We start from the raw sequence: 23,465 nt of genomic DNA on the forward strand, positions 1-23,465 counted from the left end.
ACAACTTTCGTTGGACATACAATCTTCCACACTACTGCTGCTCCAACTACCATACCATTTTTCATTTTTCCTCTTGCTTGCTGGGGGAGCTCGGATGAGCTCCCCAGTGGACTTAGACTCCGAAGAGGGTGCACCCAGCCTGGGGCACCCTCCATCTGATGCCTCCGACTCCGACTCCCGACTTCCACCACGACACCAGTATGCTCGCCGGGGCCGCTCGAGGGCCCACCGGACCACCTTCCCTGATCTTGGGACTTCTCGCTGACCGACTTCTGACCAGGAGCTGCTGCCGGAGGGGGATTGTGCCGCCGCCCGGGGGTCTTCGCCCGGGGGTCTTCGCCTGGAGGTCCTAGCGGCCACGCCTCGGAGGGGGGCCTTGTGGCCCTGACTGCTGCTGCTCCGCCCGACATCTCGTCTGCCTGTCACCCAGAGCCTTTCCCGCCTCTGGCCGCCGGGGGGAGGGCGCCGGGGGAGCCCCTGTTGGCTCTCCCCCGCCCTCCTTGCGCCCCCAGAGCGCGGACATCAAGATCTCCACCCCCAGGCACCTCCAGGGACACGACCCGATCTTCGCCCTGGCAGTTGCTGCCTGCTCCACCTTGACGACGACGACCATCACCACGACCAACTCCATCACCACGACGTCCGCTACTCTCCATCGACCCATCATGACTGCCGCTGCCGCTCTGCCTTCTCTCCTGGACTACGCCGTGCCTCCTCCTGTGGATGTTGCCATGGGGAGACGCCCTTCCTCGCGCCCACGAAGACTGCCAAGAGGACTCGCCCGTCTGGTGGCTCCTCCGACGATGCTGTCCCCACTACCAACAGGTTTGACGCACTGCTCTCCCAGACTGACACCGACTGCGACGAAGACTTCCAGGCCCTTCAGCCCCTCGCCCACAAGCCGCGCCAATCACACATCCCCAAGCGGCCCCGACCCGATGCTCCCCCTGCCCCCCCTGCTGTGCCCACCCCTTCCACATCCGAGACGCCTCCTGCCTCCGCCCCTGCGCCGGCAGCTTCACCTCCGGCTCGCATGCCACCCATCGGCTGCCACATCGCTCCGAACTCCCAACCGTTCCGGAAAGCCCCGCTCATCCAGGAAGGCCTGACAGGACCCCTCAGGATCTCCTCGGTGGGCAACAAGGTGTCCTTCTACACCTCAAACCCACACGACCACGAGCACCTCTACCAACGACTCCGACGACTTGGACACCAGCCTTTCACGAACCTCCGGCCTGATGAGAAGTCAGACCGTGTGGTTCTGAAGAAACTCCCCCTTGGCACGACCCCCGACGAAGTACGCGACGCCCTGTCTGACCTTGGACGCTGGGCTGCAGGGTCGTCTCCGTCGAGCGATTCCAGGGCTCAGGACGGGTGCCCCAATGTTACCGTTGCCAGATGACAGGACACCCCTCGACCAAATGCGACCGGCCCCTGGCATGCTTCAAGTGTGCCGGGTCCCACTGGTCCAAGGACTGCACGACCCCGACTCCGAAGTGCGTCAACTGTGGTGGCGCTCACTTCGCGACTTCCCCTGACTGCCAAGTCATTCAGGCTTACCTGCGACGTCACCCACAGCGACAGTCCACGACACCTTCGACTTCGGGAGCACCCCGCCCCCCACCCCCGACTCTCTCCGACGCTCGAACGTTCCCGGCCCTCAAGTCCAATGCCTGGGGGCCTCGGGCCCCTCTCCCTTCGGCCCCAGCTGGCCCTGCTCCTGCCTCCTCGGACATGCCCCCACCCTCCTCCACCCCAGACATTGACGCCTCCTCCCTCACTGCCATGGTTAGGGACCTCATTTCGCTACTCCGACGCTACCTCCCGTTCATCCGGCGGACGCTGACGGCGCTCTCCCAAGCCCGCACCTCGTCGGAGAAATTCGAAGTGCTCCTGAATGCCCTTTTGAGCTTCTTCGATGAATCCCGCCCCTCCCCTTAGGATCCTTTTATGGAACGCCAACTCCCTTGTCCCGAAGCTCCCCGACCTCATGCACCTTCTCTGCGAGCTGTCGCCCGATGCTGTTTTCCTCTCTGAGACCTGGCTTACCTCTGATGACCCCCTCCACATTCCCGGGTTCGCCGTCCACCGCTCGGACCGTGATGGTCGGGGCGGGGGGGTCGCGTTGCTCCTCCGTGATACCTTCTCCCATCACCGTCGTTTCATTCCCACTTCCCCTGCGGTTGAGGCGGTCGCCGTGCGTGTGCACGGGCTTCCTTACTCCCTGACTTTAGTTTCCGTGTACCTCCCTCCCCGATTTCCCTTCCCCTTTGCCGACGTGGTGGCCCTCGGTCGGCTCGATGCACATGTCGTGCTGGCGGGGGACTTCAATGCTACCCATCCCTACTGGGGTTGCGCTGCCGCGAACCGGCGGGGCAACTCCCTCCGTCAGATCCCCCGGCGTACTCACCTTTTCATCCATGCCCCGCCCCAGCCCACCTTCTACCCCACTCAACCAAACCGCAACCCCAGCACATTGGACTTTGCTCTTGCCACGCCCCTCCCTCTGATCACCGACCTGGACACCATCACCGCTGGGTCCTCTGACCACCTTCCCGTGACAGGGGTCCTCCACTTCCGCCCGCACTCGTCACCTCACCTGCCCCGCTTTGATTTCACCCGTGCCGACTGGGTTGGTTTCCAATGGTCCCTCTCAGGCTCCCTGGATCTCACCCTCCCGTTTGACACCCCTGCCCTCCTGGATGCCAATGTCCTCGCCTTCACCGCAGCCATCACCGATGCTGCTTCCGCTCACATTCCCCTGACACCGCCCCCTGATCACCCCCTTCCCCCCACACCTCCGGGCGGCTGTGTCCCTTTGGGATCGCTTCCGCGGCCGGTGGCAGGCCACTCGCTCCCCGCTGCTTAGGCAGGTCTACCTCGTGCTGCGGGGGCGGTGCCGGCGGTTGGTCGCGGCTAGGCGCGCCCGCCAGGAGACCCATCGCCTCACTGCCCTCACCTCCGCCTCCGGTTCATTGTGGTCTTATGTCCGTTACCTCAAGTCCACCCCTACTTGCATTCCCCCCCTGACGACCGCTGCTGGGGTCGCCGAAACAGCCTCGGAGCGATCCGAGGCTGTGGCGGCGTACCTCACGTCCACCTTTGCCGCCCAAGCTCCCGCCCTGTCCTCCGAGTCCTCGGACGATGGAGGAGACCCGCCCCGGCTGTCCGATCATGTCACACTGCCCATTCTGCCCGCCAGGCCTGCTTTCCCCCTGGTGACGCCCTCTGAAGTCCGCTCTCTGCTTCCTGTCTCAAGCCCAAAACCGCCCCCGGTTCCGACTCACTTCCATCGCCAATTCTTCGCACCCTACCCCGCCACGCCCACGTCTTCTTCACCCGGATAATCAACGCTATGTTACTCCTCGGCCACTTCCCCACCCCCTGGAAAATGGCCATAGTCTCCCCGATACCTAAACCCGGCAAACCTTCTTCTCTTCCGTCTTCTTATCGCCCTATTTCTCTGCTTCCCATACTTTCTAAAGTCGCTGAGAGGGCCGTCCTCCGTCGCCTCGTTCCCTTGGTTGACTCCCTCCACCTGCTTCCACACCATCAGTTCGGCTTCCGCCCCCGTCACTCCACCACCCACGCCATTGCCCGTGTGGAGCTCCTGGCGGTCCAGGGCTTCGCCCGGAGGCAACACACGGGCATGGTGCTACTGGATCTTGCCCGTGCCTTCGATTCCGTATCACACCCTCTTCTCATTCAACATCTCGCCTCCACCGACCTGCCCCCCCGCCTAGTGCACCTCCTCTGCTCGTTCCTGGGGGATCGCTCCTTCCGGGTTCGGGTGGAGGGGACACTCTCTGCCCCGCGCCCCATACCGGCTGGTGTTCCACAGGGCGCCATTCTCTCCCCCCTGCTCTTCTCACTTCACATTTCCGACCTTCGGCCCCCTCCGGGCACCCACATGGTGCAGTACGCCGACGACACCTGCCTCCTCGCTACCTCCGTCTCCGAGCAGATGCTCGGCGACCGCCTCGGCCGTGGCCTCACCTCCCTAAATAACCAATTCCGTGCACTCGGCATCGGGCTCAACCATACCAAGTCTCAGGCTCTCCTGTTCTCCCGGCACCACCCCCGTCAGGACCACCCACCTCATATCACCAATGTAGTTATCCCCTGGTCACCTACCGTCCGCTATCTTGGGGTCACCCTCGATCGAACCCTGACCTTCCTCCCCCACTTTCACGCCGTCCGTGCCTCGTCCCGCACCGTCATGCGCCTGCTGGCTCCGGTCCTACGGCCCACGTCTGGCGCCCCGCTGGATGTGCGCCTCACTGCCTTTCGCTCCTATGTACTCCCGCACCTCACTTACGCATGCCCTGTTTGGGTCCATTCATCCCGCTTCGCACTTCGCCCCATCACGCTTTCATTCTTCCATGGCTCCCGTCTTCTCCTTGGACTCCCCCGCCGGACTCCCCGACCCGCGCTGCTGCGCCGTACTCGACTCCCTCACCCCTACGCTGTTCTCAGACTCTCGACCTCGAAATTCCTGCGCCACTGCCTTCGCAGCCTGAACCCGCTTATCCGACAACTGGCCGACCCTCCCCCCGACTCTCGACACCCACGCAACCCGCTCTTCAGCCACGACCACCTGCTGCCGGATGACCCTGAAGACGCTGACCTGGCCCTGGCCCCAGCCCGCCCTGACAGGTGACCCAGGCACCTCCACTCCGACCAATAGATCACCCCGCGACTGCTTGTACACCGCCTCGCCCCTCGGATTTTCCCCAGGTCCTCTACTCTCGGCGCCCTGCTCGGAGCCACCTGCATCAGTGGCCCCTACCGGCCGACGGCTTGACTACCCGCACCTAGGTACCTCCGACCACTACGCTGACCAACAAGGAGCTAGGCTCGCAAGGACGGTATCGTCGGAGGAGCTTCGTCTGCACCTGCCAACCTCTGTCACCTTCTCGCCACAGGTGGGCCTTGTACAGTGTTATGTTCTTTTGTTTCTTCAAGTGTTTTTCTGTTCTTTGTTATGTTTTTATTAAATGATGCTTCTTGGTCGGGCCCCCGAAATCAGGGGGATATTAAAAAAAAAAATATCATATACGTCCTGCATCGCAGGACCAGAATATTAAACTGATTTTTGGAACAGGGCGGAGTGCTAGGGGCTTGCCCCACCTCCGCCGCGGGTTGGCCCGGTATTGCAGTACCACCGGGATCGGCCCACCACAAAATGTAATAAACTTTAAGTTTGTTTTAAATGTAATAAACATTGTTACCAACTTGTAAGAATGGATGATAGTGAAAAATTGATTGTTGTAATGTAATGTGCCCAAGTGCAGAGACAATACAGAAAAGTCGTGTGTACATTCAACAAATGAAGAGGAAGAGAAAGCTGATCCAGTAGGTACTGCCAGGGGCGGCCGAACAGGAACTACAAGGATGCCCAAGGGACGAACTTGGAATGCGAGAATGTGTAGGAACTTAGCAATTTTGTGTGCAGAATAATAGAAATTAATTATTTTATTTTATCATACAATGTAGTGCTTGTTGTGAATGTTTAATAAATTTAGCTGTGTGAGAAAAAATTCAATATAATTAACAATTAGGCAGTGTTAAATGATAAAAATGATGATGTATTGAAAATGTATTTTGTCATGTCGATGCGTGAGTTTATGTAAGTGTGTGGTTAAGGCTTGTTGTGAAACCTTTTATTACTATTATTGTTATTTATTACTCATGTTAATATTTGTATGAATTGTATTGACTTTTTTTTTTATCTGTTAAACTACATGTATTTGGTTAATGGAGTTTTACAATGTGCAATATTAATTTTGATGTGTATTTTAAGGGATGTTTCTCGGCCTTTCGGCTAAGATCAGAGTGTAGTATCGCTTCTCGGCCTTTTGGCTAAGATCAAAGTGTAGTCGAGCTCTTCTAGCAAAAATTTAATTCTTTATTTTCTTTAACTCTACCCCCTAATAATTTCAATAATTTACTTTTTCAGTGCTATGTATGTTTCTCTTTTCTCTTACAGGTTTGATCATTATTTAAGTTTGTGAGGGTTAGACCCTCTGTATAATTTTTATTTATCTGCTGTGTATCTTCATTCATTTCCTTTCCCAAGTGTTACATGAAGTATTTAAGGCATGCTTAGATTTGCAAAGTTGGAGGCCAGTGCCAAAGTCTGTTCTCAACCTTAAATTCTATTTCTCAACAGCAATAACTGAATGCTTGTTTACAAGATTTATCCTTGCATTGGCAACTATGCCAATTTAACATCTAGCATCTGCGGTAGGAAGGCCCCCAAGTTTGTGTGCGGGACTGATCTGAAATGACTGGGTGGTAAGGGTCTGTCATGAGCAAGCCTTTAGTGCCCCTAAGGCTGCCACCCTTTTTACTTTCAATTTATCTGGTGCTTGTTCTTTGTAATAATGCATGGCCACAACAACTGGCACTTCTACATTAATGTTTAAATTCACTCCCCTAATTATCATAAATCTTAAAGAGGAGTGGGAAATACACCCCTGCCTAGGCCTGGTCTTGTACACAACAGGGATTGTGCACAAACTGTAGGCCAGCATTCAGAACCTAATTACAGTCAGGTTAACCACTAGGCTCCCGCCCTCATCGTGTCATTCCTCGGAGTGATGCGGTGGGGGCGGGGGGGCCACGGCGTATAGGGCCGTACCCTGGCTGGGGCGGCACCGCGTCGTGGCTTGTAGGGACTTCAATACCTTCTGGTGTCCATGTTTGGTTGGTCTCTCTGAGGCCGGCCAAGTGTGCATGCCCTAATAGCTTGTTAGGAGAGCAGTATGGAGGCACTGTGATGTAGAGGGTGGGGGGCAGCCATAGCTGGGTTTCTTTGGGGCAGGCAGCCTGCCCATTAAACTAAAATTACTTAAGTAACTTCAGGAGGGGCTACTCCCCAGAGTAAACTTAGTTGTGGTAAAAGTGCTTATGTGTGTTTAATTATTCAAGGACCGCGGGGAGCTAGGCTCCTTGTTCGTGAATATTTTATATCTTAAGAGGGTTTTTGTTTTTCTTGCAACAGACTAGTTCTGTTTTAAAGTAACTTCTTTTAGTCTAGTTAGTGACTTGCGGGGACTAGTTCCCCATTTAACGTAACTTCTTACCTCCCGCCTTTGAGGGGGGGAACCGGCCCCAGGGGCACGGTGGGAATAGTTTCACTTTTAATTCACCCATAATCTTTGGTTTCTCCGGGCGCTAGGTGCCCCTTTTTCCATTTTCTACTATGCTTTTTTAATATTGTAAAGGGTTTTGAGATATTGCTAATAAATAGCTTTCAAATCTGTTCTTATCAGCTTAATGGTGTGACAACTGTTATGCTGGGGGAACAGAATGCACAGAATTTGTCGACCATATGGTTGTGGGAGGGCCTGGTCACGCCTTCACAATCACTGGCCCCCCGAGTACGTCGGTGGCTTGGCTTCAGTGGTGGAGGTTGGGACCAGGGTGGCACCCACAGTCATATGGGAGAGAGATTCTGCTACACTTTGCCTTAGCAAGCATTTTTTGTGAAGGATTTGCAGGTTTGCACCCCCGACCAGTTCGGGGGAGTTGTATTGTCTCCTGCTGGCCACTGCCTAGTGCATGCCAGCAGCGAACATTGCTTAGGCAACCTAAAAAATCTGTTCTTATCAGCTTAATTATCTAGCCACGAGAAGTGATTAGTTAAAAAACTGTGCTCAAGAAAAGATCGTCGCAGAGGTGTTCGTGTTCTATTCACTCCGGCACGAGACGAACATACTTCCAGCAGTTCCAAGGATGATTCGACTGCTGCTGCGCCTATTGAAGACATGGGGAACTACATGGAGATAAGGTAGGTGGTAGTCTGGCACTTGTGTTTTGTTTTTAATTTTAAAGTAAATTCTTGTTTGTTTACTTGTTTTCTTGCTGCAAGCTTTCGGCCATCTTGCATTAATTATTTAAATTTCTATTTGCCTGGCCATTTGTTGTTTGTTTGTTTGAATTAAATTCGTTAATCGCGGCCATCTTTTATTGCAAACATTTAAAGTTTAACTGTTACATTTGATTTGTTAATTTCTGCATAGCTTTTTGTACCTGTTTAAGTAAAATAACTACCTATCTCGCCTTTAATTTTCCAAGTGCCAAACTATCACCTAGTAATTCCTGCAAATCAGTGTTTTGTTATGTAAGCCCCATTTCAGGTTCCCGACTGTAACTTGCATTCGCGACTCGCAGCTTTTACTGTTCACCCAAAATAATTCTGCTTATTTAAATTCTTTTTCAGTAATACATTTTCCGAATAATATTTAGTTGCTGTTTCATATATACATACTAAATTAGAGTCAGTCTTTTTATTGCAGTTCCTATATTTAAATAACCACATTTAATTAATAACTGTACTTGATCTTGCTGTTTAACATTTAACTTCTACCCACAGTCTCGCCCTTGTGTTTGAATTTTTTAGCTCGGGCAAATACCACATTTAATTTTTCCTCAAGTTAACTAATACCTTCAAGGCGAGTCGCGTAACTACAGTTGAAGATCGTCGCCCCTAAAGGCCTTTGGAACCCCTTCCCAAGTGTATCTTGTTTTTCTTGAGCCTGTGTAATTGTTTTTGTCCTGTCCCCTGACTGTGTGTGTTCAATGGCCGACAGTCCCTTGTGAATAATCTGTGTGCATCCTATATTCTGTTAAGTTTTTGCCTCTCTCTCAATTTTCCCATATTAATAATTCAATTGTTCAACATTTAAAGTAACTACTGTATTTATTTTGGCTTAAATTCACTTTGCTCGCGATAATTATATTGCCTTGTGCCCAGGCATATCTAGTGTAATCGTGCTTAATTCTAATTTAAATTCATAACTAGGGGCAGTAAATAATTCCATATTCAGTGATTTAATTTTTCCCATAAATAGTTTCAGTGTAATTTGTCTGCTTAACTTTAAATTCAGTTTTTCGCGACCTCGTGGTTGAGTTATTTAGCGAGGTCGGTCGCCATTTTTCAACTTCCTTCTTCTCCACAGATGCTTCGCATGTGACTTCCTGTTCGTGTCCATAGATATGTACAACAGGGGTTGAGTGTTGTGTTTGTCTTGTGTGTTTATTATATTTGTTCAGTGACTTGTTTTTGTGCTTGAATCCGCCATATTGCTTTCTTTCCAAATTAGCTTAAAATAAATTAAAGTGCTATTTATTTCTATATTTCCCTTGCTGATTAAATACGCCATATTGTTTTCAGAGTAACCATTAATTGATAATTAAAGTCACACTTATTGAGTATATTTATTATAATATTTAATTACTTGATTATTTCTTAATTCTCTTGCAGATTAATATATTTACCTTTTCACTTTCATCCATAGTAATTTACCAATAAAGCTCAAATCTTGCTGTTAAATTTTTTTTAACTTAATTCCATTTAAATTCTTTTAGCCTCACTGCAACCATATTTATTTAATTAGTTTCAAGCACCTGTACCTGTCTTGTTTGTTTGTAAATTGTGTTTCCTTTGTAGTGCTGATCGGTAAGTGAGTAACTGTCTCTTGTCTGTGTTCTGCTAGTGTTTGTGTTGCAACTCTTGTAAGTGTTCTGTTGTTGTGTTTTGCTTCCTTTCAGCACCCAAGTGTACCTGTGTTGTAAGGCCCAGCCCTTGACACATTTGTACACCCCCCTAGTGTTCCAGAAACCTAGGGCACAACCAGTGCCCTTGTAGTGTCTTGAGCCGCCTGTGTAGTACTTCTCAGGACAGCGAACTGCTCCAGAAGCGGTCGTCGCTTGTCTATTTACAGCTGCCCAGGAGAGGAGTGCCTGACCCCTGAGCCCGGCACTCGGCTTGCCGCTACACCCCCGGATTTGACTGTTGCTTCTTGGTTCACCAAGTAGCAGCCCCACCGATTGTGACCTGTGATATTTTCTTTTTAGTGGCCTGTACCTGATTAGTTTTAAGTAGAGTTTTTATTTACCTTTCAGAGTTTATATTTTAGTAGAGTTCTATATATTGTTAGGTGGTTAATTGTTATATCTTCAGAGTCTATTGTTTTCTTATTTTTCAGGGTACTCTATACATACCCTTAGTGTTATCCTGTTATAAGAGTTTGTATATATTGTTCTTTTACAGATCTAGCTGTTTGCTGCTGTGCAGCTGTGTTGTTCTCTTTTTGTTAGTGTAAGTGTTTTTTCAGGATGCCTGTGCGTCCGGCAACACTTCACTTTTCATCGGGAGGGCTTTCAGGTCCCCCCCTTTCACCGGTGGTCCAAAGGTGGGGGGCTGGTGCCCCCAGCGGTTCGGCGCCGAGTGGCCGATTGTTAAGGCACGACCCGCGGTGTTGCGGGCACCGCGGCTCCAGCGCCCGGGGCCCACATCATGGTTGTGGTCCTGGTCTGCCCTTAGGTCGACGACCACCTCGTCCTCTCCCACGGCCACGACCCCGGACTGCAGGGGCCTGGTCTGGGACTGGTTGCCGGGTTGGCAGGCGGCGCCTTCACCTGGTACTGACGGTGGCCCGAGACGTGTTCGGTGTAGATGTCACGGGACTACCTGATGACGTCAGACACCATGAGGCGCCGCATCTTCCGTGCGTACCTCCAGCAGACTCTTTACTGCTGGAGGACGTAGTCGTTGCACGGGTCCCAGGATCCGAGGGACCCGACGACGGCCTCATTGTAAACAGTGTAGCCCTGCGCGGTCAGTGTGTCTGCCAACCCCTGGTATTTTGTCGTCTTAGTGGTCCGCACGAGATCCAAAGCCTGGCTGCGGTTCTCGAACGGGACCGCAACATCCACGATGGAGATCTTCCTGGGCTCGTCCACGACCACCAGGTCAGGACGGAGCAAGGACCCGGTGTGGGGCACGGCACAGTTTACCCGCACCTCCACGCCCGGGTCCCTCGGGATGGCAGCGGCCAGCCTGTGCAACACCGAGTTGTGGCGGTGCTGCCAGGCGACTGAGTGGCGGCCGCAGTGATTGAGGACGTGCGGCAGCGTCTCGTTGGGATGAAGACACCGCCGGCCCATCTTGTTCCTCGCTGGTCCTCGCAGAGCTCCATTCAGGGGCACCACGTTGAGACGTGCCCTGTGAATGAAGCGCCATTCTGCGAAGCGAGTGAACTTGCCATCCCAGAGGAAGTGGGAGCTGGCGGGTTTCCGGGAGACTGTTTCCATGGCCTTCCCCTGATTTGGAAGCAGCAGCAGTCGATCGGGGCGCCACACCATCCTCGGAACTGCTGGAAGTATGGTCGTCTAGTGCCGGAGTGAATAGAGCACGAACCCCTCTGCGACGATCATTTCTTGAGCACAGTTTCACAACTAATCACTTCTCGGGGCTAGATAATTAAGCTGATAAGAACAGATTAAAAACTATTTATTCAAAAAATATTCAACATTATACGCAGTTGACAATAGAGAGTGGTATTAAATAATATACAGGAAAAGGCGTCCTAGCGCCACTATAATCCCAACGATACCCCGATTAGACAAATTGGTAAAAATATATATAAATAGTCAGATAAGAACATACGAATTGCAGAAAATATTTATGTACAGGTCACGCCAGGGGCGGGTGTTCCTCTTGATGTGAGAAGTGACAAGCATAGTGGTTATGAAGATAGTCCGTTATTGACTGAAAATGAAAACACGCCAAAACAGATGACAACAAATAATGGTAAACACAATGGTCGTAGAGGCTAATAGAAATAACTAGATTAACTAAGTAAGACTAAAGATAATATTGGCTAGGGCCCAAGATATATATAACCATCCCACCCGCTATCAGTCTGTGGTGGACTGAGATGTCCCCCTAACAACAGAGATGACAGAAAGGTATCATGCTGTCGACCGCCCAGAGGGAGGCAGAGGGCAGGAACCAATAATTGTAAAATGTGGGGTGAAGGAATAAGTATCTAATTGAGTGTGGTCCAGGCGATGTAGTTTCAGTTCTACCCCTCCTGGGAGTAGGTGGGGCCGTGCTGTGACCGCCCCAACCCCTAGTCGGAGCGAACATATGGTAACTAAAAAAAAATGCCAAAGGTAAAAAAAATAAGAGAATAATAATAATGATGACTAAATAAGAAAGGGGCAACTAGAGGCCAATCATAGAGGATAGCCACTGCCAGGTCCAGGATAGAGTAATGTGTAAAAATAACTGGGGACACCCAGTCACCACAGAGCTAACTAACACTTAAATAAAGCATGGTACATTGGAGGGCTAGCCCTCCAGACCTTAAGTAAAGTTCATTTGGAATGAGAGGATGCAGAGGTAGGAAATATAGAGCACACTAAAAGAAGATTACAATTTTTTTTTTAAGAAGAGTGTCATTTGTGTCATGGGCACCCCACAGTGCAGCAATGTCAATGTTTTGCTGGGGGCCCAGACTTGTGTGGCACTATGGGTCTTGAGCCGGGGGGGGGGGGGCGTTTTGCGGCCCCCCTTCCCACGATGTTCCCGCGGCGGGGCGCTGGTGCACCACCGGCTTGAGCCGGGGGGCGATTCCGGCCCCCCTTCCCCCGACGGTCCAGCAGTGGGGCGCTGGGGCGCCACCGACTTGAATCGGAGGGCGTTTCAGCCCCCCTTCCCAAGCTGGTCCACCGGTGCGGCGCTAGGGCACCGAGCTCCCTGGAAATCTACACAGGCACCCCGTCAGTGGGCCGAGGTGCCCGGCACCACCACACCCTGGGGCGGCGGTAGGTGAAACCACCGCGGGCCCGGCGAGCCCGTGCGGCCGGGCTCTTGCCTGCGGCTTGGGCGCCGTCAGCGGGGGCGGCAGGAGGCCAGGGCATCAGCCGGGCACGTGGTTGCAACCCGGGCGCCGTAGACGCCCGACTGCCATGGCCTTCACCATGTCGCCGGTCGCCGCGAGCGCATGGGGCCCCGCCAGCGGCAATCCCGCAGCAACGTCCGGTCTTCGTGGGACGCCAGGCGATCCATGGGCTGCCGAAGGTCATCAGCAGCTGGGCACTGCGGGGCCACCGAAAGGCCGCTCTGGCACTGGGAGGCTGGGTCGATCCAGGCACACACGTCGGGCTCACGGGCAGCACCATCGCCCAGCGGACTGCCATAATCGACCCCATCACCTGCAACGGGATATTGCCGGTGGCCTGTGACATGTTCGACATATATGTCAAGGGACCACCAGATCGTGTCACTCACAATCAACTTAGCCATCATGGTGGCATACCGCCGGCTGATGCCCAAAGCGCGGATCACACCCTCATTGGCAGGGTCCCAGGAGCCCAGCGACCCCACGACAAAGGCATCCACCTCCGCCCGGTAACCACGCATCCTCAGCTGGTCGTGGAGCACCTGGTACTTGCGCAACTTGTCAGCCCGCGCGACCTCCAGGGAGACGTAACGGTTGTCAAAGGCAACCGTCACATCCACCAGGTAAGCAGTCCTGCGGGCCTTGCTGATCACCACCAGGTCCGGCCGGAGGAGCGAGTCGGTGTGTGGAACCTGATGGTTCACCCGGACCTGGGTGCCCACCTAGGGACGAATGGCAGCACGAAGGCGCTCCACCACCGCATTGTGCCGGCGTTGCCACGCGGCGGCATGCGGCCGGCAGTCGTTCAGAACGTGCGCCAGCGTCTCGGTCCAGTAGCCACAACGCCGACAAGCCCTGTCGCGCTGGTACCCACCGTGGCGGGCACCGTTGAGGGGCACCACATTCAACCGCGCGCGGTGGACAAAGCGCCACTCCGCGAACTGGGTGAATTGTCCCGTCCGGAGGAAGTGGCTGCGTCGGGGAACTGCAGACCGCGTCCAGAACGCGGCCTTGGTCGGGAAGCTGGCGAAGTGCCTCACGGCGCCTGCGCTTCAGGGAGTCAGCAAGCCGGAATGACACCTGGCGCCTGAAATTGGGGCCAAGGACGACACGATCCGGGTCGCAGCTGCCCGGCATGGGCAGCTCCAGCTGCAGTTCTTGAAGGACCACACACCAATGCCATGAGATGCCGGCTAGGGCATGGAGGCGGCTCCCAGCATTTCTGGTGTACGTCCACAGGGACTCGGTGGCACCAGGGTCCCGGCTGAGGGGCGCGGCGGTGCTCCCCTTCAGGTATTGCGCCAGCAATGCCTCAGTGACAGCATCTTCAGGTAGGGCCGCCTTGCGCGTGACCGCTGCCCAGAGTTTGGCCCAGGCCAGTGCCCTGACCGGGGGATCGGCCGAGGACAGCAGCCTGAAAGCATGGGTCACTGTTGCCGCGTCCGCCTGCTCCCCCAGGGGTAGGATACCCATGCCGCCATCCACAGGGGGAATGTGGGTGAGCAGGGGGCTGGCACGGTGTGGAAGGTTAAGCCACAGTTTGGTATGGGCTCGGAGGTGTCGGTCGCAGTCCGCCAGGGCCGTCTTACGGACACGCCCCCCACGCAGGATGAACTGGAGGAAGGAGTGGAGGAAGGTCCTCACTGCATCCACCTTCTGCCAGGGAACTAGCAGACTGGACGCCACGAGGTCCAGGTCAGCGGTGAGGGCTGCGATGGCTGCCTCCAGGGTCTGGACCACCCTGTAGCCTGTGGGTACCCCAAGGTGGCGATAAGGAACTCCCTCTACCAAGGCGCGAACGGGCTCGCCCCCCACTCGCAGGACCGTGGGTAGTGCACCCTTCCGCGTCCCGCGGCCACCGAGGTGGAGGGTGGCGCACTTGCAGGGCTTAAAACGCAGCCCGGCCCACTGAGCCACCACCACCACGGAATCCAGCATCTCCTGGAGGGTCTCAGGTCCCCGGGCCAGCAAGACCAAGTCGTCGGCGTAAGCCAAGACCGTGTAGAGCTGCCCCAAGACCAGGCAACCCAACTCCTCCGCCCCCGCTGCCGCGCACCTGACGAGCGGCTCCATTCCCAGGTTGAAGAGCAGGGGACTCAAGGGGAACCCTGGCGCACACCTGCCAACACCGGGAGGGGCTCAGTCAGGCCGTCTGCAGCACGAATAAGGGTGGAGCCTTCAGTGTAAAGATCCGCGATGATGACTCGAAGGGCCGGGGGGACCCCTATCACCGCCAGGAGGTGCGCCAGGTAGAAGTGGGGAATGGACCCGAAGGCATTCTCTAGGTCCAACCACGCAACTTCCAGCTGATGCCGGCGCTGGCGATGGTCATCGATGGCCGCCTGAACCACAAAGTTGTGCTCCAGGCAGCCCTCAAACTCCCAAAAGCCCTTCTGCTGCGCCGATATCCTGCCCGTGCGGGAGGCCCAGCGTCCCAAGCGGTCCGCCAGCACCCCCAAGTACACCTTTGCGATGGTAGGGCTGAGCGAGACGGGGCACCAGTTGGCCGGGTCGGCCACATCGTCCTCCTTGTGGAGAAGCACGGTGGTGGACTCCTACCATGCCGCCGGGATACGCGAGTGGCCCTGCACGGCACAGTACAGGTCCTCGAACACGAGGCACCCAGGGTCCACTGCCCGAAGGTGACTACTCGACACCGTCTGGACCGGGCGCCGTGTTGATCATCCGCCCCAGGCGGCCCGCGATCTCGGCAGCCGAGTTGGGGCGCTGCAGCCAGATGGCATCCACCTCCGTGATCGGCGGCACGTCCAACCCTGCCCCCGGTGGCGTCGGGCCCACCCGATAGCCAGGATTCCTGAAGGAATCGGCGTAGTGGGCGTGGAGGACGCCACTCGGGATATCGCAGTGCGGCGACTCCGTGCCGAGGACCAGCTGCTACGCCTTTTTGGGGTTGACCCGGTAGAGGCGCTGGATGTGGCTGGACACCTCGGCGTCGAATCCCTCGCCGGGGGCGGTGCGCCTGTGAAAGGCTGGTTTGGCACGACCACCTGGCGTCGGCGGCCCCCGCCGCGTAAGGGAAGCATGCTCTGCACGCGGGGCCTCCGGTTGAGGCGGCCTCGGGCTGCGTGGCCAGCCCCCGATGGTATCCATGGCCACCTATGCCGCCACTGCGGCCGCCAGGTCCGAGCACACAGTCTCCAGGGCCAGCCAGTCAGCCTGTGCCACCTCGATGGCGGCAAGCCACATGCTCTGAAAGGCCGTGGGCTCCTGAGGTCCGGGGCGGCCGCGACCACGCGGGCCGAGCAGCGCTGCAGCGCAGGGGGGCGGCGGTCACCGGCAGGTCCATCACCATCACTGTCGGGGGGGGGGGGAAGGGATACGTCCAGGTGAAGGAGGCGGAATGCTCCCGCGTGGCTGCTCCACAGCGGCCCTGTCACCATGGTGGCGCGGGCCAGCTCGCCCACGCGCCCGCCGCCAGTTCAGCCTCACAGGTCCGTGGTGACCACGAGCAGGCGGGTAATCGGACACCGGCAATCCCCTGGGCTCCTCCGGGGCGGGCGGGCTGGCCAGACACATCCGTCTGGGTTCCAGCTTCCTGGGTGCCAGGGTTACTGTCCGGGAGCGGCGGCAGCGGGATGCCCAAGGTGTTCGGGTCCCCGGCCCCGGAGAGGGGGATGCGGGCACGGCCAGGGCGCCGGGGCCTTCCGCCACAGGCGTAAGTGTTGGGCGCAGGCAGTTCCATTGTCGGGCGCGCAACGGTCACTCTGGGATCGCAGAGGGCGGGTGCAGCTGTGCCGACGGACAACACCAACCGCAGGGAGCCCTCTGCTTCAGCAGGGAGGAGGGAACTCAGCGGTCATGCGGAACGGGGCGGTCCCCGCGCTCAGCCTCCGGGGCCAGCCCGATGGCATCGGGGTCCGCCTGATCTCCGTGGTGTGCGTGGCCGCGCTGTGGTTGCTGGCATACACCCCGTGAGCAGGCACCCACCACGACCGGGACCCGTCCCAAAATAGTCCCAGGAGACTGAGGAGGGGCACCGGCCTCCGCAGGGGGCGCATGCACCAGCGCCACTACCTCGAGCACCGCAGATGCCGGCTGGCCTGGCCAGACCACCCCGGGCGCCACCAGCCCCGCGGTCAACAGCCGTCGCCTGAGGCGGCAGGGACGCGGCGAGGATGGACATGGAGGCGGAGTGGGCGGAAGGTCCAACACCCCACCAGGGCTCGCGGGTATGTCGGCATTGGGTGCACCGGCCATGTAAGCGCACTCCCCGGAAGGCACAGTCCGGTCTGGGGAAGGACCACCAGGGGAAACCGGGGGGGGGGGGGGGGGCGTAATTGGAAGGCACCAGCGGCGTCGCGGGCTCCGCCGGCGAAGGCGGCTGCATGAAACCGGGTGGCACGGAGCATACGTCGAGGCGCCATGGCCTGGGGGGGTCTGCTGCGGCATGCCGGCCTGCGGCGGGCCAGTGGGAGAGACCGCGATATCAGTGCTATCCCCCAGATGCATCACCGACGAGCTGACAGGCCCGGGCACTGGGCACAGAGAGTGGCGGAATCATCCATGGGCGCCACGACGCACACCGCACCTGACGGCAGGACCACCAGGCGCCGATGGAAATCGGGATGCTGTGGCTCCCAGGGGAGGGGGTTTCCCAGCTGCCACCGTTGTCATGGAATGCACCGGCGACAAGGCGGGGCTTACACCAAGCCCCCCAGGGGAGCCACTGGTTGGCACTCCAGCCGACGTCGGACAGGCACCCGCCGCAGCAGCTCGGAAGTCCAGGGCGGCCGGGGCGCCAGGGTGGGGCATCAGGGTTCAGCCTCATCAGGCTGCCGAAGGACGGGGTAGCCGAAGGGCGCGTGGCATCACTCGCGAAGGAAGGGGGCGCAGGCCGCGGTGGCACGCGCTCGCAGCCACTGGTGCGGGGAGGGCCACTCGGGGTGGACCGTCCAGGGGGTCGCGTGCCTACCGCGTGCCCGGTGCCCATGCCCCACTTCGGAGGGGACGGATGCAAAAAGGGCGCCCGGCCTGAGGCCTCCCTGCAGTCCTCCAGGGGGGTGAGACCGAAGTCGTCTGCATCATCGCTGGCATCGGCGTCGGCCCCCCGAGGTGACTCCGGTGGTTCAGGGCTGGGTGTCAACTCCCGCCGTTGCCGGCAGCACCGCGTGTGTAGGTTCGCTCGCTTCAGCGAGTCGAACGCACGACCGCAGTGCAGACACCCGAACCTGGCCCGGAACTCTCTAAGATCTGGGTGGTAGCGCCGGAGGTGTTTCGCCAGGTCAGGCCAGGCCGAGAACTCCCCCGCCGGTCGCGCCATGCTGCTCCTTCCCACCGGGCACTCGGGGCATTGAAGCCCCCGACGCTGCGGGACCGGCAACGTCACCACGGGGGCGCCATCCGAGCGGACCACTCTGGGCTGCGAGTAGTTCAAGGGGCGCACCATGCGCCGAGGCACCATCGGTACGCCACTGGTGCTCAGTAGGCGCTCCTCCCGGATCAGCCGGGACAGCAGCGGACCCCCAGGTGGGGTGGCGGCTTCGGCTGCGGCCGGCGACGAAGTAGGCGCGGCGCTGGGGTCCGCCATGGCGGCTATCCCAGGCTCAGAAGTTGCAGGGGCAAGGAAACGGCCCAGAGGGGACGACAGGGGTCTCCGGGCTACTGGTGTTGGTCTGGCACACTCCGCGTTTCTCCCCAGCACTGTGGTCGTGGGGGCGGGGGCGCGTCCTGACAGGGTGAGCAAGGGACGTGACGGCGCCTCAGGCCGAGGTGGCAGCCCAACCTCGCTTCCAGGGGGCACAGGCACGCCCGCGCGGGCCAGCCATTGGGCTGCCGCCCAGCGCAGGGACCGACCCAGGCGGTGCCGGCAGTGCAGCACAACGAGAAGGAGGCGGCGCATCAGCCAAGGTGGTGGCCCCGGGGGCCGCGGCAGCGTGCCTCTCCTGGGAAGCCCACGGCTCCCCGGGGGGCATCAGGGCGTCAGTCTGTTGGTGGGGCACGCCCCCGGGGGAGAGTGGGGGCGAGACATGCCTGGGTGGCGGCAGGGGCAGGGGACGAGTACCAGGTTGCACAGTCTTGAAGTGCGTGCGCGCCCCCCTTAGTGTCCTCAGTCGCACTTTGGGGACGCACAGGGTGCACTCGTACTCGTACCACTGGCCCTTGTGGTGGTGCGCATAATGCAACGAGAGGCGGTGAATGTCATTGTACACTTCAGGCACACCCAGACAGAAGGGGAAAGAGTAGGGAGGCTGTCCCTGGAGGGGCATGGCTGGGGACAGCGAAATACCAGGATAACTTACAACTATACAATTAACTAAAAAAACAATTGAAACAGAGACAAGACAAACACAATAAATAGAAATGATAGTTAAGCAAACACACAAGGGGGGCTATATACGAACACCACAATTACTAATAGTTATGATGAAGAGAGAGAGAGAAAATATTAATGAGGAACAATTTAACAGAAAAAATAGTGGTCAAAATTCAGGTACTATATAGTTGTAGTAAAGGAAGTTATTCAGTGTATTGAATGAAATTATGTTTAGCCGAAATAATAATTAAATGACAACAAAAATATGGGCACAATAAATAAAAGCAACTCTGTAGATAAAACGGTGTACAAAGAAAATAAATATGACTTTAAAGATGGAGATGCCCAATAAATAAATAAAATTCTGAAAAGAAATTAGGAATTATGGCAAAAATTAAATATTAAGTCTGGGGAATGTGAACAGTAACAAAGCAAACACACTATGGAAAGTGCAAGCTCTAAAGAAAAAAACGAACAAAACACTCAACCGCTGATGTGTGTGTCTATGGCCACAAACAGGGCTGGCACGGCCGCTCCATCCACCATGAACTCGGTGGCCTGGACACCCCTGTGGCCTCGACGTCGGTCCAGATGCAGTGTGGCGCACTTCTAGGTCTTGAAGGACAGCCCCGCCCACCGCGCCACATCCACCACAGTGTCCAGGATGGACTGGAGGGCCTCCGCGCCATTGGCCATTAAGACCAGGTCGTCCGCGTATGCCAGAACGGAGTGGTGTTGGCCAGCAATGTTGTAGCCCGACTCCTCTCCCCGAGCCGCCGCGCATCTCACCAACGGCTCCATGCCCAGGTTAAATAAGATGGGGCTCAGTGGGCAGCCCTGGCGGACTCCGGCGAGGATGGGGATCAGGTCGGTGTGTCCGTTCAGTGTGCGGATCCTGGTGGAACCGCCCATGTAAAGATCCCGCACGGCTGCCTGGATGCTGGGCGCAAGCTCATGACGTCCTGCGCGTGGCACAGGTAGGGGTGGGGCACCGACCCGAAGGCATTTCGGAGGTCGAGTCACGCCACCCCCAGCTGACATCGGCACTGGCTGACTGCAACACGAAGTTGTGTTCGAGGCAGCCTTCAGACTCCTGGAAGCCCTTTTGCTGCCTCGAGACACGGCCGGTTCGCGCCACCCACTTGCCCAGCCAATCCGCGAGGACCCCCAGGTACAGCTTGGATACCGTGGGGCTCAAGGAGATGGGGCTCCAGTTGTTCAAGTCCTCCCTGTCACCGCCCTTGTGAAGCAGCACGGTGGTGGACTCCTTCCACACCTGGGGGACACAAGAGTGACGCTGGAGAGCCTGGAACAGGGACTCCAGCACCAGGCATCCAGAGTCGGCGAACGTTATGTCCCGGTAGCGCACTCAATCGGGGCACGGGGCGGTGTTGGGCATTCGACGGAGGCGTCCCAGGATTTCGGCTGCCGTGAAAGGACTCTGCAGCCACTCAGCATCCTCATCCAAGGGGGGAGCCACCTGCACCACTGCAGCAGGAGGGGCAGGACGCACCGCGTAGCCGTCATTTCGGAAGGTGGCCGCGAAGTGCTCCTGGAGGCGGCCGCCGGGGATACTGCAAAATGGCGACTCCTCCTCCAGGACCTGCATCATGGCCTTCTTCGGAGCTGCACGATACAGGCGCTGGCCGCCACGGCATCGAACCCCTGGCCCGGCACGACGCGCCTGTCGTAGGGGCCGCGGGGGCGTCCTGCCACGGCATGCTCCGGGATGGGGCACGTGCAGATTCTCTGAGCCTGGGTCATGGGCGGCGGCTTCCTCCGAGATGTTGGCCGCCAGGTCGACGCATTCCTGCTCCACAGCCGGCCACGAGTCATCGGCAGCGGCGATGCGGTCGAGCCAGCGCTGCTGGAAGACGGTGGGTTTCTGGCGCGGAGGAGGGTGACAGACTGACGCCCTGATGCCCCCCGGGGAGCCGTGGGCTTCCCAGGAGAGGCGCGCTGCCGCGGCCCCCGGGGCCACCAACTTGGCTGATGCGCCGCCTCCTTCTCGTTGTGCTGCACTGCCGGCACCGCCTGGGTCGGTCCCTGCGCTGGGCGGCAGCCCAATGGCTGGCCCGCCGGGCGTGCCTGTGCCCCCTGGAAGCGAGGTTGGGCCGCCACCTCGGCCTGAGGCGCCGTCACGTCCCCTGTCCGCCCTGTCAGGACGCGCCACCGCCCCCACGACCACAGTGCTGGGGAGAAACGCGGAGTGTGCCAGACCAACACCAGTAGCCCGGAGACCCCTGTCGTCCCCTCTGGGCCGTTTTCTTGCCCCTGCGACTTCTGAGCCTGGGATGGCCGCCATGGCGGGCCCCAGCGCCGCGCCTGCTTCGTCGCCGGCCGCAGCCGAAGCCGCCACCCCACCTGTCGGTCCGCTGCTGTCCCGGCTGATCCGGGAGGAGCGCCTACTGAGCACCAGTGGCGTACCGATGGTGCCTCGGCACATGGTGCGCCCCTTGAACTACTCGCAGCCCAGAGTGGTCCGCTCGGATGGCGCCCCCGTGGTGACGTTGCCGGTCCCGCAGCGTCGGCGGCTTCAAGGCCCCGAGTGCCCGGTGGGAAGGTGCAGCATGGCGCGACCGGCGGGGCAGTTCTCGGTCTAGCCTGACCTGGCGAAACACCTCCGGCGCTACCACCCAGATCTTAGAGAGTTCCGGGCCAGGTTCGGGTGTCTGCACTGCGGTCGTGCGTTCGACTCGCTGAAGCGAGCAAACCTACACACGCGGTGCTGCCGGCAACGGCGGGAGTTGACACCCAGCCCTGAACCACCGGAGTCACCTCGGGGGGCCGACGCCGATGCCAGCGATGATGCAGACGACTTCGGTCTCACCCCCCTGGAGGACCGCAGGGAGGCCTCAGGCCGGGCGCCCTTCCTGCATCCGTCCCCTCCGGAGTGGGGCATGGGCACCGGGCACGCGGTAGGCACGCGACCCCCTGGACGGTCCACCCCGAGTGGCCATCCCCGCACCAGTGGCTGCGAGCGCGTGCCACCGCGGCCTGCGCCCCCTCCCTTCGCGAGTGATGCCACGCGCCCTTCGGCCACCCCGTCCTTCGGCGGCCTGATGAGGCTGAACCCGGATGCCCCACCCTGGCGCCCCCGGGTCGGTCTCGTGTGCCCTGTGCCGGAGGCGTCCCCGCAGGACGTTTTGTTGACGCCGTCGCCCCGCGAGCCGCCCTGCCGCCCTGGACTTCCGAGTTGCTGTGGCTGGTGCCTGTCCGACGTCGGCCGGAGTGCCAACCGGTGGCTACCCTGGGGGCTTGGTGTAAGCCCCGCCTTGTCGCCGGTGCATTCCACGACAACGGTGGCAGCTGGGAACCCCCCCCCCCCTGGGAGCCACAGCATCCCGATTTCCATCGGCGCCTGGTGGTCCTGCCGTCAGGTGCGGTGTGCGTCGTGGCGCCCATGGATGATTCCGCCACTCTCTGTGCCCAGTGCCCGGGCCTGTCAGCTCGTCGGTGATGCGTCTGGGGGATGGCACTGATATCGCGGTCTCTCCCACTGGCCCGCCGCAGGCCGGCATGCTGCAGCGGACCCCTTCAGGCCATGGCGCCTCGACGTGTGCTCCGTGCCACCCGGTTTCATGCAGCCGCCTTCGCCGACGGAGCCCGCGACGCCGCTGGTGCCTGCCAACGTCGCCCCCCCCCCCCCCGGTTTCCCCTGGTGGTCCTTCCCCAGACCGGACTGTGCCTTCCGGGGAGTGCGCTGACATGGCCGGTGCACCCACGGCCGACATACCCGCGAGCCCTGGTGGGGTGTCGGCCCTTCCGCCCACTCCGCCTCCGCTGCCGTCCTCGCCGTGTCCCTGCCGCCTCAGGCGACGGCTGTTGACCGAGGGGCTGGTGGCGCCCGGGGTGGGCATAGGGAGGCCCGTCTCCGAGGTGGTCTGGCCAGGCCAGCCGGCGTCTGCGGTGCTCGAGGTGGTGGCGCTGGTGCATGCGCCCCCTGCGGAGGCCGGTGCCCCTCCTCAGTCTCCTGGGACCATTTTGGGACGGGTCCCGGTCGTGGTGGGTGCCTGCTCACGGGGTGTATGCCAGCAACCACAGCGCGGCCACGCACTCCACGGAGATCAGGCGGACCCCGATGCCATCGGGCTGGCCCTGGCGGCTGAGCGCGGGGACCGCCCCGTTCCGCACGACCGCTGAGTTCCCCCCTCCCTGCTGAAGCAGAGAGCTCCCTGCGGTCGGTGTTGTCTGTCGGCACAGCTGCACCCGCCCTCTGCGATCCCAGAGTGACCGTTGCGCGCCCGACAATGGTACTGCCTACGCCCAACACTTACGCCCGTGGCGGATAACCCCTGCGCCCTGGCCGTGCCCGCATCCCCCTCTCCGGGGCCGGGGACCCGAACACCCTGGGCATCCCGCTGCCGCCGCTCCCGGACAGTATCCCTGGCACCCAGGAGGCTGGAACCCAGACGGATGTGTCTGGCCAGCCCGCCCCGGAGGAGCCCAGGGGATTGCCGGTGTCCGATGACCCGCCTGCTCGTGGTCACCCC

At 58.6% G+C, this 23,465-nt stretch overlaps 3 protein-coding genes and 1 pseudogene across 3 annotated transcripts; 1 reads left to right on the forward strand and 3 right to left on the reverse strand.

Moving 5' to 3' along the window:
• The first annotated feature begins 4,938 nt into the window (after nt 1-4,938).
• Nucleotides 4,939-5,184, forward strand: LOC134528651 (U2 spliceosomal RNA; annotated as a pseudogene).
• A 5,355-nt stretch (nt 5,185-10,539) lies between these two features.
• LOC134527186 (uncharacterized) lies at nt 10,540-11,154 on the reverse strand. The gene has a single exon (XM_063359628.1). It carries the CDS (start codon nt 11,152-11,154, stop codon nt 10,540-10,542), a length of 615 nt encoding a protein of 204 aa, XP_063215698.1.
• Nucleotides 11,155-12,577: 1,423 nt separating this feature from the next.
• On the reverse strand, nt 12,578-14,771 carry LOC134527190 (uncharacterized). Its single transcript, XM_063359641.1, has 5 exons — nt 13,811-14,771; nt 13,511-13,743; nt 13,147-13,420; nt 12,777-13,011; nt 12,578-12,671 (listed from the first exon to the last, which is right to left on the reverse strand). The coding sequence occupies exons 1-5, from the start codon at nt 14,769-14,771 to the stop codon at nt 12,578-12,580; spliced, it is 1,797 nt and encodes a 598-aa protein (XP_063215711.1).
• Nucleotides 14,772-18,418: 3,647 nt separating this feature from the next.
• Nucleotides 18,419-18,925, reverse strand: LOC134527199 (basic proline-rich protein-like). The gene has a single exon (XM_063359655.1). The coding sequence runs from the start codon at nt 18,923-18,925 to the stop codon at nt 18,419-18,421; it is 507 nt and encodes a 168-aa protein (XP_063215725.1).
• Nucleotides 18,926-23,465: the final 4,540 nt, after the last annotated feature.

This window comes from Bacillus rossius, chromosome 1 (genome assembly GCF_032445375.1).
Source record: "Bacillus rossius redtenbacheri isolate Brsri chromosome 1, Brsri_v3, whole genome shotgun sequence".
In the NCBI taxonomy this organism is placed as follows: Eukaryota; Metazoa; Arthropoda; class Insecta; order Phasmatodea; family Bacillidae; genus Bacillus; species Bacillus rossius.